The 20183-nt window shown below is 41.3% G+C and overlaps 1 protein-coding gene across 1 annotated transcript; it reads left to right on the top strand.

Annotated features, from left to right (window-relative positions):
* Positions 1–3131: 3131 nt before the first annotated feature.
* LOC109998906 (apoptosis regulator BAX-like) lies at positions 3132–18052 on the top strand. The gene is made up of 6 exons (XM_065952515.1): positions 3132–3286; positions 10908–10956; positions 11128–11289; positions 12358–12490; positions 13689–13793; positions 13907–18052. Exons 1-6 carry the CDS (start codon positions 3220–3222, stop codon positions 14003–14005), a joined length of 615 nt encoding a protein of 204 aa, XP_065808587.1. The 5' UTR covers positions 3132–3219; the 3' UTR covers positions 14006–18052.
* Positions 18053–20183: the final 2131 nt, after the last annotated feature.

Below are 20183 nucleotides of genomic sequence, written 5' to 3'. Positions count from 1 at the left end.
GCAGTTGATGCTCTCTTATTTGTTGTAACATCCAAATGCAAGATCTGTAATGAAACATGATATATATTGAACTTAAATGTAATGTCTTGGATACGACTCAGCTGGTCATAGAGCTGAGTGTTTATAAAATACCATGAAAGGAAATACAGGCAGTTTCTTCATATTCCAATAGGGCATTGCAACAGATTTATTTTTACAGCATTTTGTATTTATATCATAAAACTTGTCAAACACTACTGCTACATGTGCTGAACACCCACACTTTTCAACTGAGTTAACACTTTAGTTGATCAAGATATGACTCGTACATAAATTGAATCAGAAATACTCTGAAATAATCTGAAATACACAAGCAGACATCCAGCAGCACCTGAATTATTAACCACTGTTAGGAAGGCAAGTAGACTTAACTCAGCACAACATAAGAATTTCAATGATCCTCAAAGGTGTTTTGTTGGTGGACATTTAAATTAGATGTGATATGTATGTGATCCATACAGGAATGCCACACTGACCTCTGCTGGCCAATTAAACCTTTCTGTTAACAGTGATTTATAAGGAACTTATAAATCACTGTTAACAGAAAAGTATATTCTTCCATAAGTAAACAATGATTCTGATATAGTTGGACTTAGTACTTCCTTGACTACATGCACCTGTACTATGAAGTACTTTTACTGTGTACTTTTTCAGAAATCCATTGCTACCATTAGCATACTAACACAACAATGCAGCTCGCGTATCATAAACATCAGCAATGTCATAAAAAAAAATCATACCTTTTAGAATACACATGCTCAATACAAGAGTCAAACACATTAAATTCTGCTATTCTAAAATAATTTATTTTCAAATAGTTAAGGACGAGACCTCTCGTTCAGTATTCATGAAGGATTTGGAGGGCCAAGGTCTTTGTTAATTATAGATGGATGGATCCTTTATTGTCATTGCAAATCACTACACAATGAAATTCAGTCCAGCCTCAACCCTTTGATACTTTAATAAATATTTTTAAATAATTCAAAGATATAGAAAGTAAGCAAGTTTATGGCACATAAGGAAAAAAGAATGCTTGAAATTACAAGGATTTTTACAAAATCAAGAAAAAGAAACTGTCATGTGTTACCAGAGATTGTACTCTTTCAAAAACCAACCTCTTCTTCATCATTCCCCCCACAAATTAAAAAATAAATGCATATGCTAAATAATGATATTAGAATTAAGTCTTCTCATGAGAGATAGGAGCTCAGCTGTTGAGTAGATAATACAATTACATTATAAGGAGTTGGATTTTATTGCAATCCCAATTGTTAGATAAATGTAGTTGTTGCTGTTCATAGTCTTTGTAATTTCATATGTATGTTCTACGAAAATGTTAATGTTTATAATAAATGTAAAAAAATGTCAGTATTTTTTTATTCGTGAAAGATTATTAATATTTGAAAAATGCTTGTATGTGTGTTTATTGCAATATATTAAAAGTGCAACATGTAGCTGTGAAAGAGCGAATCAAATTGGTACTGTCACATTCAAAACACTGCAGAGAGCTGTGCTGTGTAAGGGAGCTTGACAGTGGATTTCTCTGAAAGCACACAGTAAAAGTACTTCATAGTACCTGTGCATGTAGTCTAAGAAGTACTCAGTCCAACCATATCAGAATCATTGTCTACTTATGGAAGATTTTTTTTTTTTTTTACAAGACATCAAAGTCAGAAAAAAAGACTCATTACAGTGATTTATTAAGGACTTTGACAGTGGATTTCTCAAAAAGCACACAGTAAAAGTACTTCATAGTACCTGTGCAAGTGGTCTAGGAAGTACCAAGTCCAACCATATCAGAATCATTGTCTACTTAAATGTAAGAACATATATTTTTCTATTTTTTTCCAAGGAAAACACCTTATTTTAAAAAACGGAAGTTACTGCAGACTCGCAGTATCATTCTCAAACTAATTTCACCGACCTCAGAAGCTTTTCCCTGAACAGTATTTTGTTTACTCCCGTTTCATACACGTGTATTTCATAGCCAGTTTTATGGTAAGACTTCGGCATTTATCACTTTTGCCTGGAAAAGGAGATTAATAACAGACTCGCTCTCTCTGTCTGTTCCTCCTGCTCGCTCTGCAGTCCGGAGCATTTACCATAAAGATCAGAATACGTGAGCACTTCAGATTTAGGGTCGGCTCACTTCACCAGGTAAACTGGAGGAGCGGCTGGTTTGACAGCAGTCACAGACACACATACCCAGCTCGTATAACAGTAATGTATGAGAGGTATTAAGGATCCAATAAAGGGTGGCAGCAATCACCTCAGGGTGTCGGGTCAGGACACTATTTTTGATGCAAAGGTGTGTGTGAGGAAGAAAGATGGAGGATCCGGTCATTTATATAAATTTCAGGTGAACAGTACAAGGCATGAGTTTGAGGCCTTTCCTTTCCTTGAAATAATTGAACCTATGTGTATTTGTGTGTGGTTCTATGATTAAAGAAATAAAAGAAAGACAATTAGGAATGTGATTTACATAGAACATTCCAGAATACAGACTGCTGAAAACACTTAGCAACCAATGCACTTTTGCAGCGTAACAAGCTATGCTACTGTTATCAATTAGCAGCAATTAGTATGTATTTAAAGTAGAAAAATAACATCAGTACTTAGAAATTGAACAGGCAAAGTTGCTATGAACAATACAAAAGACATTCATTTCCAGCAACACTCAACTCACTTATCTCACGGACGCACAGAGTAATAATAAAAGTCGGTCAGAAATACACCAGTCCTTCTAGTTGAATCCAAATCTTGTCTGGGCACGTGTCAGAGGTGTGCTGTGCATGCTGCGTTCAGGGGCGCTCAGACAAAAAGCAACACATTCAGGTGCACTCAGAAACGGGAAATGCAGAACAAATACTAACTTGAACAGGCCTTTTTTTACAAGTAATGTAACAATGAGTAAGGTCTTTTACCTGCTTTTTGTAACATAACAATAAGTAAGGTCTTTTACCTGCTTTTTGTAACATAACAATAAGTAAGGTCTTTTACCTGCTTTTTGTAAAGTGTCTCGGGATAACACTTGTTATGAGTTGACGCTATACTATCTGCAAATTGACACTCGGGGAACTGCATTCTTTTGCATTTCCGCATTGGTTTTATTTATTCAGCTCAGCTTCAACTCCAGAGGATGCCTCTCACTTCCCCCGAGCTGACAGAAAGTTTGGAGCCATGGCTGACGGACGAGAAGAGGAGAAGAGAGAAGGCCAGGAGCTAATGGGCGCAGTGGGAGGGGAAGGTATGTGAAGCCATGTCTGCTCTACAGTCCAGCTGTGCAGCTCTTATTCTCCAATATGAACACAACTTTCAAAAGTGTGTGGGGGGTCTACACTATCCTGGAGCTTTGTTAGCTACACAGCTGTAGATACAGGCATGCAGAAAGTTTAGGAGCAGCTTCTCCCTGTGAAATGTGAGTAAAGTTCAGCTGTGGTTGGTGCCAGTGGATCATCAGCACTAAAATCTGATATGTAGGAGGGTCCGTTCAGCTTTGAATTCTCTTTTGCATCAATGGCCATAGTCTCGTCTCTTTCAAGGCGTTCACACTCCAGCTCTTTGATTTTTTATTGCAGCCACTTCAGGACCTTGGACAATAATATTATTTGGTATTAGAGTGGTTTTATATTTTCAGAACTGTTTAGGTAACAGCAACAATACATTTGGGTGTTAGACAACTGTACTACTAAATACTTACATCTTGTGTCCATCACGGTTTCTAGCAGGAAGTCGGCGGTTCTGGTGGAAAGTCAATGTTCTGTATACAGGTGTGACCAAACTGCTTCTATGCATACATAAGGGTGTGCTTTTGGAAGTTCTCCAAATCTGAAGTTGGGTAGAAAAGGCAGACAGAAAACAACCTGCTCTGTTAGTGACATACTTCTCACTTCCTCTTCATACTGCACCTAATAACATAAAGGTGAGCAGAGTCCTCAGCTTGAAAATCAGCTGGAGAGATAGAAAGAGTCAAAATATAAAGTGTGTCATTTTAAATACATTTGGTAATGGTCCTAGATAATAATGATTTAGCCATTGTTGATGTGAAAAAGTCAAAATGTGTTTGTATAAAAATCATTATGAATACAAGCATTTGCATGACTAGAGTCATACCTGAAGATGATGAACTTTGTAACAGGGGCTAGATCAAATGTGAACTTAGCAGAGAGAACATTTCTGCAGTGATGCTAACATGCTCATGTGATCACATCATTTTTTTTAAACCCTGTTTCCAATTAAATTTTTTATATTTATGGACTAGGTCACAGAAAAGTTGTGTATACAAATGATCTTCCATTATATTTACATGTAGACATCAGCTTTCTCTTAGATATGCAACCAGTAAATTAAACATAGTGTAACTGAAGAAGTGGAAGGAATTCTTCTTCAGAGCTGCCCACACCATCTCCACAGCACTTCTGAACAAGATCCTCCCCATCAATACTGCAAAGAAACAAACATAAACACGATAGACCGGAATGACAGGTCAGTGAAATAATGCACCTACATGCTGTTTCTCAAGTCATGAGCCTCCTCCTCCTCATCCAGGGAGTGCATGCTGCAACCAGAGTATAGAAAGACATACAATTAGATTCTTACTATTCAGTCAACACAACAATGTGTTTGCGCGTTCAAGATGTAAGTCAAACTTACCTATATTCTAAGACATCAGCCTCCTCATCTTCCTCATTCAGTGGCTGAACACGTCAGGCAGCATACACATCTTTCCTGAATCCTGAAAAGTAGAATATTACATTTTACCATTCAATGACAGTAAAGGATTAGATAATGTTACTCCTTGAAAACATACCTGTCCCCTGTCTGACTATGTAAGACTGGACTGTGGCAGGGATGGAGGTTGCATTTGTCCCTCTCTGGAGATCATGCTGATCGCCTTTTTAGAAAGCTGGTATAAAGTTTGAAGTCAGTATGCTAGTTGATACAACTGTACAGAGTATGTATAGTTAGTTTCAACAGCAACATGAGGGCAAAACTTTTGACCTGCGAGAACGTTAGCCCCATACACAGAGAATTAGGGCCACGTTAAAGAGGTCATATTAGTTCCTTTTTGGAGTTCATATATTTAATCTATGTACCTACTAAAGTATGTTTACAATAGCTTAAGTTTGAAAAAAGTGTCTGTTTTCATGAGCTGTCGCTCCATGCACCGGCTCGCTTCTGACTCTCTCTCTAAGGCTCTGAAGTGCCCACGTTCAGAGTCCCCACGTGTGCCAAGTCTGATCTGATTGGTCGGCCTGTCGGCTCTGCCATAATTGGTCAGTCACTCAGCACAGTTCTCAGAAATGTCACGCCCCTTTTACCATATTGGGAATGCAGCCACTTTGGCTCCGAGGGGAGCATAAACATTAGCACCTTAGCACTACTGTGCAACCGCAGGCTACGGCATATTGTGGGCGTGCTACAGAAGTTAATTGGACTGCAACATGAGCTGCAGGGCTTGCCGCAACGAGCCAATGGGCTTAGATCAGTGATATCACACTGACAAGATGTCACACTGGCAATTTTTTTTCGAGGGGGGCTAGAACCGAGCGTTACATGCGGCTAATGCTACAGCTAACAGGAGGACGGAGGAGAAGCTGCGTTTCCACGGACTTTGAATTTTTGCACATAGATGTGCCTGAACATGCACAGGACACATGGAAAACACACCAAAGAGCAGATAAATAGAATAGAATAGAATGTCTTTATTGTCATTATACAATTGTACAACAAAATTATTTGGATTCACCTTAAAGTGCACACACATACAAGCATCCACAGCTAAAAACAGTAAAAGAAGAAGAAAAAAAAAAAGGAACTCTCATTCAGGTAAAATGGGCAAAGTATGGTAGGAGTTATTTATAGGTAGTAGCATAACAGAATATAAATAGATATTGCAGAAATACAAAATAAATATTGCACAGTATGAAATGTAAATATTGCAGAAATATAAATAAATATTGCACAGTATGAGATGTAAAATATTGCAGAAATATAAAATAAATATTGCACAGTATGAGATGTAAAATATTGCAGAAATATAAAATAAATATTGCACAGTATGAAATGTAAATATTGCAGAAATATAAATAAATATTGCACAGTATGAGATGTAAAATATTGCAGAAATATAAAATAAATATTGCACAGTATGAAATGTAAGATATTGCAGAAAAATAAAATAAATATTGCACAGTATGAGATGTAAAATATTGCAGAAATATAAAAAAATATTGCACAGTATGAAATGTAAGATATTGCAGAAATATAAAAAAATATTGCACAGTATGAAATGTAAAATATTGCAGAAATATAAAATAAATATTGCACAGTATGAAATGTAAAATATTGCAGAAATATAAAATAAATATTGCACAGTATGAAATGTAAAATTATTGCAGAAATATAAAATAAATATTGCACAGTATGAAATGTAAAATATTGCAGAAATATAAAATAAATATTGCACAGTATGTGTGGTGAGGGTGGGACGGTCAACGCATGTCCAGGTTCAGTGTGGTTATGGCTCTGGGGAAGAAGCTGTCCTTGAGTCTGTTTGTCCGTGCTCTGACAGACCTGTAGCGTCTGCCAGAGGGCAACATGTCGAACAGATGAAAGCCGGGGTGTGAGCTGTCCTTTACAATGTTTTTTGCTCTGTTCAGGCAGCGGGAGTTATAAATGTCCCCTTAAGTGAGGGGAGTGTGCAGCCGATGATCTTTTGTGCTGTGTTTATTACTCTCTGAAGCCCCTTTCTGTCTGCTTCAGTACAGCTGGCGTACCACACTGTGATGCAGTACAGCAGCAGCCTCTCGATGGAAGAGCGGTAGAAGTTCACCAGCAGCTTCTCATTCAGGTTGTTCTTCCTGAGCACTCTCAGGAAGTGCATGCGCTGCTGTGCCTTCTTGGTGATCTCAGAGATGTTGGGAGTCCAGGAGAGGTCAGCAGAGATGAGGGTGCCCAGGAACTTAAAGGTTTGGACCCTCTCTACACAGACACCGTTGATGTGGAGGGGAGCTGGGTCTGCACGGTGCTTCCTGAAGTCGAAGATGATTTCCTTTGTTTTTGTGGTGTTCAGTGCCAGGTTGTTTACTGAACACCACGTTGTCAACTTCAGGATCTCATCCCTGTATGCTGACTCGTCTCCCCCTGAGATTAGTCCAACCACAGTGGTATCGTCTGCGAACTTGACAATGGTGTTACCGGGGTGGGTTGGGCTACAGTTGTATGTGTAGAGGGAGTACAGTAGTGGGCTCAGCACACACCCCTGTGGAGAGCCGGTGCTGAGTGTGCGGGTGGAGGAGACGTGGGGGCCAAGTTTAACAGTCTGGGGACGGTTTGTGAGAAAGTCTTTAATCCATGAGCAGGTGTGTGAGTGGAGGCCTAAGTCCGACAGTTTTTTAACCAGAATGTCCGGGATGATTGTGTTGAAGGCTGAGCTGTAGTCAATGAAAAGTAGCCTTACATAGCTCCCCTGGTGTTCCAGGTGGCTCAGCGCAGTGTGGAGAGCTATGGCTATGGCGTCCTCTGTGGATCTGTTTGCTCTATAAGCAAACTGGTGTGGGTCGAAGGTCTGAGGAAGGCTGGCTTTGATGTGGTTTAAAACCAGCCTCTCAAAGCACTTCATGATGACCGGTGTCAGAGCAACTGGATGGTAGTCGTTGAGGCTGTCTGTGGTTGATTTCTTGGGCATGGGTATGATTGTGGCTGATTTCAGGCAGGATGGAATGGTGGCTTGTGACAGGGAGAGGTTGAAGATGCAGGTGAAGACTTGTGAGAGCTGGCCTGCACAGGCTTTGAGCACCTTCCCTGGTACTCCGTCTGGGCCAGCTGCCTTCCTGGGGTTTATTGCTCTTAGCACCCGTCTCACTTCGTGCTCCTGTACAGTGAGTGTGACGGTGCTATGTGCTGGTGGAGGCTGAGGTGGTGTGGCTGTGTGGAGCTCAGTTTTCTCAAACCTTAAGAAGAAGCAGTTCAGCTCCTCTGCCAGCAAGGCGTCTGAGTTTCCAGCTGTGATGTTGCAGCCCCTGAAGTGTGTGATTTGTTGTATGCCTTGCCACACCTGTTGTGGGTTGTTGTCAGAGAGGTGGTCCTCTAGCCTCCTCCTGTAGGCCGACTTAGCATCCTTGATTCCTCTCTTCAGGTCGGCTCTAGAAGCACTGTACAGCGCTCTATCACCTGACCTGAAGGCAGAGTTGCTGTTTCTAAGCAGCATTCGGACCTGGCTGGTCATCCAGGGTTTCTGGTTGGGAAAAACCCGGATGCTTTTTTCAACAGTGACATTTTCAATGCAGTACTTGATGTAGGTCAGTTGTGTTTCTGTGTGTTCTGTCAGGTCCTGATGTTCAAATACATCCCACTGGGTGTTAGCAAAGCAGTCCTGTAGCTGAGAAAGTGCATCCTCAGGCCAAGTTGTTACAGTCTTTGTAAGGGGTGTAGTTCTCCTCCTGAGAGGGGTGTATGCCGGGGTAAGGAGCAGAGAGAGGTGGTCTGACTGGCCTGGGTGAGGGAGAGGTATGGCTCTGTATGCGTGCTTGATGTTAGAGTAAACATGATCAAGTGTGTTTGCACCCCTGGTTGGACACTTAACGTGCTGAAACCGTTTTAAGGTTTGCCTGATTAAAATCCCCAGCTATAATGTGAACTCCATCGGGGTGAGCGCGCAGCTGTGTGTTTACTGTGTTTAGCAGGGTGGAGAGAGCTGTGCTAACATTAGCATCCAGAGGTATATATACAGCTGTAACTATCACTACTGTTAGCTCTCTGGGTAAGAAAAATGGTCTGCATTTAACTGACATGGATTCTATGTCCAGGGAACAGTATTTATCTATGATTATGATTTTGTTGGACCAGTCGTTCTGTACGTAAATGCAGAGACCCCCTCCTCTGCTCTTACCGGAGTCTTTGTTTCTGTCCCAGCAGTGGAGAGTGCGGCCTGCTAGCTGTACTGCAGCGTCTAGGATCCGCGGGTGATCATCATATCCGCAGTTATAATCATAACACAGCAGTTACGAACATAGCGATTCCTAGCCATTTGTAGTTCCAGCTCGTCCATCTTGTGAGCAATTGATCTCGCGTTTGTGAGGAACATACTGGACAGAGGAGGCTGGTGTGGGTGTGTCCTGAGTTTCACCAGAAGGCCTGACCGACATCCTCGCTTCTGCTTTCTCTCCCTCCGCCGTCTCCGCCGCCTGCTGGACCCGATAACAATCCACGGAGAGCCCGGTGGTCTCGCGACGTCGTCGGGTATATTGTGAGTGCGTTGAAAGTCGCCTGTGATAGGTAACTTGTGCCGAAAACCAATGTCGAGTAAGTCCTGGCGGCTATAACAGCAATTTGCACAAGTAATCACATAAAACACAAACGAAAAACACAGAAAATAGCACAAAAAGGGAGAGCCGTGAGCCGCAGCATGCGTGTGCGCAACCATCTTGGATTCATAAAACCAGAAAAGCATAATATGACCCCTTTAAATTTACGAGAATAAAGTCCTAAATGTACGAGAATAATCTTGTATATTAAAGAGTTTGAGACAAGCCTGCGTGAAAATGATGAAAGTAGAACTCTATTTTCCTCTGCAGACAACTTCCTCCAAGTCAGTGTGGTTCTTTCTTCAGTTTCTTTCAGTATCTTTTCAGGGTGCTGATATTTTAAATACAATGCTAAGATGATGATGTGCCAAAGGTGTGTGTAGCTTCATATCTGCATAAGTAAAGCCCCAACACAACTATTTGTGTCTGTTATCGGTCTGCCTCGTTAAAGTGTCTCATGTGCAGAGACAGCTTGTGTCATGTTCATCATTTTACAGATAAACAAGGTCTCGCAAGTCCAAGTGAAAACTTCTCTTGAACAAACTGTTTTTACCGACTACACAGGGAAGTAGCCTTTCCTTATTAGTGAAACCTTTACTGAAGTATAACAAGATGCTCCACTTTTGTCATTTGAGAACAGGACGCTGCTGCTCATCTGATATAGACTACAATAACAACTTTATTCTTTTATTCTTTAAAGGCGTTAAGGTTTCTCCTTTCGTCACTTTCGCGCATGCTGGTCTCGAACTCGTAAATTTGCAAATTAATCTTGTAAAATTACGACTTTATTCTCGTAAATCTAAGAGATTAATCTTGTAAATTAAGATTTTATTTTCTTTAATGTGGCCTAATCCTCCGTTGTAGCCCCAAAGGCTGCTCAGATAAGTAGCAACAGGACCTGAACCCGGGACAATTTGTTGTCCATGTGATCATTCTACGGGCTAAACTTTGCTAACAGGTCGACAACTTTTCTCGCCCTGCATCAGTCAAAGTCTGCCAGAAAAACGTTAGCATGCGTTGCTTACTCATCAGGGGACACTAACGTTATTCTGCTATTCTGGTTGTTATATGATAACGTCAGCTACCTGTCGAGACAGATTTAATGGGTGTTTGGTGAAACAACTCTGTAACTATGATACACAGTTTCAAACGAGAATTTTTTAAATTTTTTATTCACCAGTCCGCAGCATTCAATAATTCCTCTGGTCCGGCTTCTTGTTCAATCACGCTCACCTTTTCTCCTCTTAGCTTCATCCAGTCCATCAAACAGTCCATCAAACACTACAGAGACGGGCTACGTATCTTCATAGTATAAGTGCTGCTGACTGCAGTAGTCAAACGGTACATACTTCTCGCAAGACACAGCCCTATGTCTCTCCTCTTGTTTTTGGAACAGCTCAAGTCAACACCGATATGGTTTTCTTCATTTCATACATGGTCTGCATCATTGTAGTAGAGATATGCCTAAGTGAAGAGTTTATATGAATACTTTTGTATAAATAAGTTTTCAAACGTTTCTAAACTAACTGTACGCTATTATCAATCTTTTCTTCTCTTCAGATGTCATTGATGACCCCATCGTGGATCTGGCTGCAGTGCTCCTCAGAGGGTAAGTTCATCCTCACACATTGAAAAAGTATCCAAATAAAAACGATTCAATCACAGATTTCCTATACAAAGTTATTATTCATGGGCTAATCAGCTCATATAAACTCAAGGTTGACCTTTTGGATATTTTGCCTGAGGGAGACCCAGTGACTTGATTCTTCGCTGGTCCTAGGTATGTGATTGAACGTATAAAGGCTGAGGAGCCCGGTCGACACGTGTCGCCTGAGGATCTGGGAGGAAGGTCGAGTGAACAACAGGATCCACAAGTCAAAGAAATGGTGGAACAGCTGCTAAAGATCGCTGATGAGCTGAACAGGAACGCCGAGCTCCAACAGTAAGCGCAGCGTCATGTTAAAAAAAGACGCTAGGATCAGATCAGTCAGCAGAGGCCTGTGATAGATTAAGATTTTTAATATGAAACATTTCTTTGAGCTTTTCACTGATATCATCCGACAACAGACACTAATTAAAATATTAAAGCCTTGAATTGGTTATACTTAAAGGTATAAAAGTAATGCTTCGTATGGCTTAGAATTACGCTTTCATTTATGTTTTATTTTCTGCACAAGTCAGTTTAATACCATCAAGGCTGCAGCCTGAATAATAAGTTTTTAACTTTCATACACACCAGAGATGGGGACTCGAGTTTGAGACTTGAACTTGAGTCGCTCTTAAGTTGCACAAAGATTTAACCTAGAGACTTCACTTTGACACGCCCTCTCAGCGACTTTAGACTTCACCTGAACTCGAGGTTTGTGCCCAATCTCTTTATATCGTATATCTGGTGCGTTACCGTAACAAGCTTAATCTCGTTCCCTCCCATCATGTGGAACCCCCACGCGTCATGTGCGCGAGTGGCCACAGATGACAAGATGATGAGCATGTCACCTGAAGCTGCTACTGACGAAACGTCGGCTCAGGCATGAGGTAGTCGTCTGGAAGATGGACTGCCTCAAACGCTTTCTTTGGTCCGGACCAAATACGATGTTTCTCTTTTTGGTTTGGTGCGGTTCGTTTCCACATTGCACTTTTCACAAGAGGCCCTGAAATTTGTAAACAAAACAACGTGTGCAAAGACCGTTCAATCATTGGACAAAAAAGACCTTGCGTGCTGCACTCGTTGTCCTGGGATTGATTTGGTTCATACAGTTATAAACGTTTGCAGAAAGGTTTGAGCAGCAAGAGTGTTTGATACAACGTCGGTTTTATGATGTGATGCTTTCTGATATGGTCCTCTGCCCAAATATCCAGGAGACAGCGTGTCTCCCCGGCACTCCATGTTGAAACACAACTAATTTTTAGCAAACAACAACACTGTGCTGCTAACCAAACAATAATTTCGGTTAACAGCACTAAAATGTATCCATTGTGACATTAAAGTATTTTCTTGCTGTCATGTCAGACTCATCAACAGGGTTCCAGGCAACTGTGCCCGGGGTATCTTCATGAAGGTGGCCAGAAACATCTTTGCTGATGGCATCAACTGGGGTCGTGTGGTGGCTCTCTTCCATCTGGCCTACAGACTCATCGACAAGGTGATACACTTTTCAAATCCCAAACACAACAGAGCATCACATATTCATGTCGGGGTGCTCAATGTCTAAGTTGACGTAGATTTGTCTGTTTTATCCAAATAAATTATGACTCATAGCCTGTATAAGTATAAATATCATCTTATTTATACTTTTAAAGCAATTCCCAAAATATCGTAAATCATTCTCCTAAATCTCAGATTTCCTAAAACGTACCCTGTTAGCGCACTCACACTAGGCAGTCCATACCGTGCCTAAGCACGCTTCACCCCTAAAGTCCAGTTTTCTTAACTAGTGTGAGCTCTCCGATTTGTGCTCAAGCGCACTCCCTTGGCCCTAGCACCCATGAAAAAGATGTGCTTCAGCATGTTACAGTTCATGCACGAGCACAAGCATGAAGGCGGTACACAACGTCGACAGCCTTCATTATCGAGAAATCTCGGAGTGTTCTGGCTGTTTCTGACTAACATGACTCAAAATAAGACACAAATTCAGTAAAGGAGCTGTCATGTTTTCTTTGTTGTTCTCTGATGTGCAGACGCGGATTCGACCGCTGGTTCCTTGTAAACTAAGCATGCTTCATATTCACGTAAAGCCCAGCATGTGTTGTATGATGACGTCATGTACAAGAGGTAACCGTGCTCAGGCCCGGTTAGTCCTGGAGCAGTGTGAGTGTGTGTTCAGAATTTTTATTGGCTTAATTTGATTAGCCTTTATGAACAAGAAACTAAAAGGACAGAGGTGTTCAGCTCCCAATGAGCAATTTCATTTTAAACAGGGGAACCTTTTGATCTTCTTTTGATTTTCTCTTTTACAAGGAACATTAGTCATCAGCACAGTTGCTTGCAATTGGCTGGCGATGGATCAATGTTGGATCTTGGTAGATGATATAACAAAGATTAATATCTTTTTTCTGCTCTTTTGTAAAGTGTCTTGAGATAACGTTTGTTCTGAATTGGTGCTATACAAATGAAGATTGGTTGATTATTGATTAGCTGTACTGTAGATACGTCAGAATAGGGGCACGCACCTCCTTTCAACTCATGCTCTCATTGGCTAATATAGGCTGGAAACAGTGAATGGAAGGTCGTAATTGGCCAAATGTGGCCAAAAGTGTCAATCAACTGGTTAAGAGTCATGAGCATGGATTGAAAAGGTGTAACATGTAGGTTGGTAATATTCATTTGTTTTGGTTTTAAAGGCAATAACCAGCAACCATGAAGAGAACATCAAAATCATCTTCAGCTGGTTTCTTCAGGTCATCAGAGAGCAGCTCCACACCTGGCTCGTACAGCAGGGAGGCTGGGTGAGTGATGGATGGTCTGTAAGGACCTGTCAGTCTTGTGCTTAATTCATTTCTCACATATTGACCTGTCAGTAGGGTCCAAAGCTCTAATCCTGCTCTCTGTACCTTTCCAGGTGGGGGTGATCCTTGGGATTTCTCGTTGGAGGACAGTAGCCATAGTAGCATCAGTAGTATTAGTGGCAACTTTTGTTTACTACAGGAGAACACGCTGAGATCTGCAGACCTCACAACCAGGACCGCAGTGCCATCACTTGGGGAAACGCCACTGCATAATAGAGCCAGTTTCTAGAAACATTTACGACCACCCCTAAGCTTCCGTCTTCTAATGCAGTACTATAAATAATCACAATTTTACCTATTTAGGTAATTCACCATCTAAACCAACCTTATGTATGCTCCATTTCAAACAACCACAAAAAAATAACAATTTAAGTGAACTTATTAACACGTTCATAAATCCAGGCAAGAAATGCAAATCAAGCTAAATAACCACACTCGAAAAATAACGCACACACTCGTTTTGGAGTTGGTTTGCCGTCAGATTTAATTCCATCTTGCTGCTGTAAATAAAAGACACATCCTACGAATCAGTGATGCTTTCTGGGTTCATTGGGTGTTTCGGATCTCGCAGCATCATGCGTCCTCACTCAGGCGACCCAGCCGGTGTTGATCAAGCCCCCGACTTGCGTCCCAGCAGCATTAGGCCATGAATCCCCCCTTTCTATCCACAGCCACCTGGAGACTTTCTCTGCTGCCCCCGTTGCAGTCCTGATGGCTGTTCTCCTCAGTTACCCTCTCATACTGAGCAGGGTGTAGACTCTGTGGAGAGAGCGGCCTGCAAAGCCTCAGCAACTTATCTCAAATGGGTAACAGTTCGCTTTCCGCCCTCGTTTCCGGCTATACTCAGGAAGTCCCTGGTATCTGGCCAGGGCACAGTTATTTTTCTCAGTGCAAGCTGTCTTTAGGCCTCTGATAAAATGACGATATCTGGTCACAAGCTCTGAGATGTAGTTTGGGCTGCTCTCCTGCCTTGATGAATGTACAGTAGTTTAGTCACTGCTCTTGATAATGTTGTTATTGACGGTCTAAAGCCAGACTGTCTCCTGTCATTTCTTTCCAATCACATTGATACCAATAGTTCAATATCTATAGCTCATTTTTGTCTTGAAGACTAAAATAATACAAACATAAGAATATCAGATTGTCTTGATTGTGTCATTTTAGTGTCTGAAGTTTTGCACATAAAATTAGACGAAAATTAGACAATTTATTTACAAGACAAAGCTAAGTCCAATGATTTTCTAATTGACTGTCCAAAAACTAAAAATTCTTAATTCACAATTTTTAAAAACAAAAAGCTGATCTCAAGAAGAATGAGAAAGCAGTTGATGCTCTCTTATTTGTTGTAACATCCAAATGCAATATCTGCAATGAAACATGATATATATTGAACTTAAATGTAATGTCTTGGATACGACTCAGCTGGTCATAGAGCTGAGTGTTTATATGAAAGGAAATACAGGCAGTTTCTTCATATTCCAATAGGGCATTGCAACAGATTTATTTTTACAGCATTTTGTATTTATATCATAAAACTTGTCAAACACTACTGCTACATGTGCTGAACACCCACACTTTTCAACTGAGTTAACACTTTAGTTGATCAAGATATGACTCGTACATAAATGGTATCTGAAATAATCTGAAATACACAAGCAGACATCCAGCAGCACCTGAATTATTAACCACTGTTAGGAAGGCAAGTAGACTTAACTCAGCACAACATAAGAATTTCAATGATCCTCAAAGGTGTTTTGTTGGTGGACATTTAAATTAGATGTGATATTCATGTGATCCATACAGGAATGCCACACTGACCTCTGCTGGCCAATTAAACTTTTCTGTTCACAGCGTAACATTGGACTCCCACTGTGTCTATTCACTCAGACTCTTGGCATTTTTTCAGTCGCTGCTAAAATACTCGACTACTATTCCCCACTTCTTCATATTTTTCTAAAGAATAAAAGATAATCATTTTGTTCAAATTTACAATGATAAAACTATACGTCCATTTCAGGCAGCTGATTATCTGCCTACGGTAGTGATCAATTAAATTCATTATAAGCTCTGAGCAAATTGATGACATTATCAACAAGAAATGGCAACACATCAATTACCTTCCTTGAGTAACCATTCACCCCTCCAAAGATCACAATATTGTACCTGTTCAAAAGGGGGAACATTTTCAACATACTGAAGGCTGTTCTTGATTCATTTGGATTTTTTCCTTTTAACATGCTTCCTTCCACAAACATTCTGCATGTACATTTATTGAAAAATTATATTTCCTGTACCTGTGTCAGTATATGATTTGTTTCAATTTGGACCAAGGAGAGAGGGCCATGCACAGAGTAACTTCTTTGTACTAAACACCCCAGTTGTATGAGCCGTAAGAATATCCCTGCATCATCAACACGATGCATGGATGCCATCATTCTCCACCGCTGTACTCGGAGACCCATTGAAACCAAACGGCCTTGTACCATTTGATACCCAGCATTTGGCATCTGAGCTTTAACAAATGAGATAATATCATCCAGCTCTTGGTCAGTCACTGTGCTGTATGATCCTCGTACAGACAAGCCAAATTCGTGCATTCTCCTGTAAATTGTTCTTCTTGAGACACCAAGGCGCTTTGCAATGCAGGAGACTGGCAGATGTGTCTCCAGAGAATTCTTTAGTTTGTCTTTCCCTATGATGATTTTGGGGTGTCCAGATCCTGGACCAGCCTCTGTTTCCTGTTCCACAATTGGCACAGAGCTGGCACTTATTTCCCTCTGGACAGCATGATAGAGGTATTGTAGTCCTTCTGTTATCTCTGATAACACTGCCTGTCTGTTCAGAGAATGATTCAAACAATAAGCGATCTAATCGGAGAAGAATCATTTATTTCATTTAACCTTTATTTAACCAGGTAATTAACCCGATGAGCCCAAGATGTCTTTCACAAGGGTGATCTGGCCAAGAGGGCCAATATAAATCATAATTGAGCTTTCCTGACTCCCGATTGGTTGATTTTGTGGCACATTTGTTACAGCATGCAATGTTGAGCGAGCATACTGGCAAAGTTGAGTGCGTCAGAGTGAGCAGGTCGAGAAAGAGAGAGAGAAGAAATGTGAGCGAGTGGGCGGTGGCCTACCAGTGCACACAAAGAAAACTGAGGGAGAGAGAGTGTTAAAGCACACTTAGTGTATATGGATCGTTTCGGGCACTAAAACTGATTTAATGAACACTCTATTGATTTTTGTTTGTTTAAACTATGATTTTTCTCTTAGTATATTTTTTTGTGCTCAAAAGTGCCCATTGATTGCTCAGAAATGAGGCACAAATATAACACCATTAAATACCCTAGCTAAACTTACTCAGTGTATTGTGTGTGTGTGTGTGGGGGGCAAACATTGTATCATGTTGCGGCTGATAACTGTGCGAAGGAGTGACGGTACGGCTCCACTGGTTCCAGCGATGGACAGCACTTCAACGCTTTCCATTCATTTCCTATGAAGACCTGGAGAGGCAGTCGCGCGATGCATTATGGGATCTTTGCCGGACAAGAATAGACCTGAAATCTATTCTATGTAAATGAATACAGCAACCTCCCGGACTAGCCATGCGTCTATCCAATCAGGTGCATGCATTGAGACTACTTCACCAATTGCGTAACCTACAGCGAAAAGGAGGCAAAACAGAATACAATAATATGCCGACCGCCATAAAACGGGTATACGTCCATCAAGCAGTGAGTTGAGTACAGCTGAAAATCTGGGGCCATATTCACAAAGCCTCCTAGGTACTAAGAGTTAAGCTTGGCTCACACTGTGCGATTTTCCCCCGATAGTATAAAAGTCGGGTGGCATGTCAGCTCACACTGTACGACTGAATCGTTTACGACGCCCGACCAGACCTTGAGATTGACGTGCTCACACTGTACAACCCGATTGTCGGGCACGGCCGGAGAGCTCACACTGTATGAGTGAAATCGGGACGGAGCGTTGACAATTGTAAATAAAGTTTCATTTGAAAACTCAAACAGACGACGGTTGGTGAATGAGAATGAAGTGGAAGTTGTTGTATGATATAGTAAAGTAGATACAATGGTAGATATATGGATACAAGTTTCAGAAAAGTGCTGCACTGATGATCTGTATCGAAAACCAAAAAAAAAAAAAAAAAATGCTGTGTTGCATCCTGCAACTGGTTGCCATGACTACACTCCTCCTTTGTCTCTTGTGATTATATTGTAGTCACACACAACTTCTGCTGGACCCTTTTCACGACGTCTCGTCAAGATTTTAAATTCTAATTATCAAACATGTTTGAAATAAATCGGGGCGTCCACTGACGATCACCGGGCAGATCGGGGACGTTAAGATTGGATCTTTGTACCGCTCACACTACAAGATAATCTGAGCAGATAATCGGGTCCGAGCAGCCTCGAGTCGGGAGCGACCCTGCGATTGTCGGGAAGGAAGAATCGGAGCTCAAATCGGCCGATGATCCTGCAGTGTGAGCCAGGCTTTACTCCTAGTGACTAAATTCTTAGAAAATCCGGAATGGAGACATTTTCTAAGAGTTTCCCCTCAAAGTTAGGACTAGCTCCTTGTAAAGATAAAAGTTCTTTACAACGTGTCTTAGCCCTTAAAAGAGCTCCTAAGGTGACAAACTGTTTTGAGTAGTAAAGAGTTTCTCAAGCTGAGGAGAAAATGGAGAAATGTTCTCACTACATGAGGAATAATCTTTTTGAGTCAAAGTCAGCCCAACAGACAAAAATGATTCATGCAGACATTTCAATCCATCTATGACTTTATTCAGTACAAAGTGAGACATGCATGTTGAGTTTCTCTACATGTGGTTACCTCCACAGGTTCATCCAATCACTAATTAAGAACCTTTACCTGCTGATGTAATGATCAGCATGTGAAGAAGCTGCTGCACAAGTGGACATTTGATTTCAAACTTTGTGTAGGCTTTTAAAGTACATCTTCCAAATTATCACACAGATTGTAATTTCATAGTTTTCACAATAACACAATGTCTGACTAGATTCTATGTTTGACTTTATTTCTCCTTTTGTTTTTGGATTAACCAATCACAGCTTCTGAAAAAATGTGTCATTCTAACAACGGGGTCAATCCCGCATTCTCTTTTTTAAAGATTTATTTTTTGGGCTTTTCGTGCCTTTAATGCAGAGAGAGGGCAGTGGATAGAGTCGGAAACCAGGGAGAGAGAGCGGGGAACGACAGTCTCAATACATGGGACGCGCGCCCTAACCATTGCGCCACCAGCACGCCCCAATCCTGCATTCTCACTAAGATAAAAGTTTCTGTCCATTCCTTGCTCAGAGATGCTCTAAGAATGTTCCTAAATCAATCATAGGCTAAAAGTCCTTGATAGGAATTTTTAAGCTAAGTTAGGAGCTCTCTGAGAGGATTCTCAGAATGTTTGTGAATACGGGCCCTGGGGTTCAGTTACCCTGAGGCTTTATGAATGTGGCCCCTGGGCTTTTGGAGTCAGTCTAGGCCTGTGAAGGCTGTTTCGTCATGAGCCGGGGATCCAGCAGAAGATTTCTGCCTTTTAAAAAGGACGTTTTTTCCTTTTTTTCTCAACTTTTGCTGCTTTGCTAAAGTGCTCACGATGGATAGGCCGGGTCTTTGTAATGTTAACCTTCCTGCTTCGCGTTCCAACCGTGGTCAGGGCGCACAGGGGAGACTTATTTGTCTGCTCCAGGGCCGAAGTTGTAGTCCTCAACTTCGGGGCTAACCCCCGTGACTTCATTGGGGTGCAGCAAGGCATAAACAGACACGGAGAGTCCGGCTTGTTATTTTGAGGTACCGGGCCGTTTATTAGGCTCGCAGAGCTTGAACTGGCATCATAACGTGCCTCTCGCACACACCTGCCGAACACACACACACTCGCCTCGTTCTCTCTCTCTCCTCACTCGCTCCCCCCACCCACACACATGCGCACTGAGCCTTCACAGACAGACATACCTTGCTCGTATAACAGTAATATAGCAATGAGTATGGTCTTTTACCTGCTTTTTGTAATGTTAAAAGACAAAAGGTAATGAGTGATGTGTGGAGGGTACACAATCCCACATCTAACGAATTTACTTTTTACTCAAATAGGCATAAAACCTTTTCAAGGATACACTTCGTATTCATATCAGCATCCCTTGTTTCGTGGGTTCAAAACATAGAGATAAAGCACGAGTCTGACAGACCATCATGCATAGAAATGTAAGCTATTAATCTCTTTGTTACCCCAAAGAGCCACTAGGTGGCGATTTAATTTAACTTTGTTACAAAATCAAGATTTCTGTGAACAATTTGA

Source organism: Labrus bergylta, chromosome 3 (genome assembly GCF_963930695.1).
Source record: "Labrus bergylta chromosome 3, fLabBer1.1, whole genome shotgun sequence".
Taxonomy (NCBI): Eukaryota; Metazoa; Chordata; class Actinopteri; order Labriformes; family Labridae; genus Labrus; species Labrus bergylta.
The sequence above is the reverse complement of the archived record's forward strand: the minus strand, read 5'-3'. Positions and strand labels throughout refer to the sequence as shown.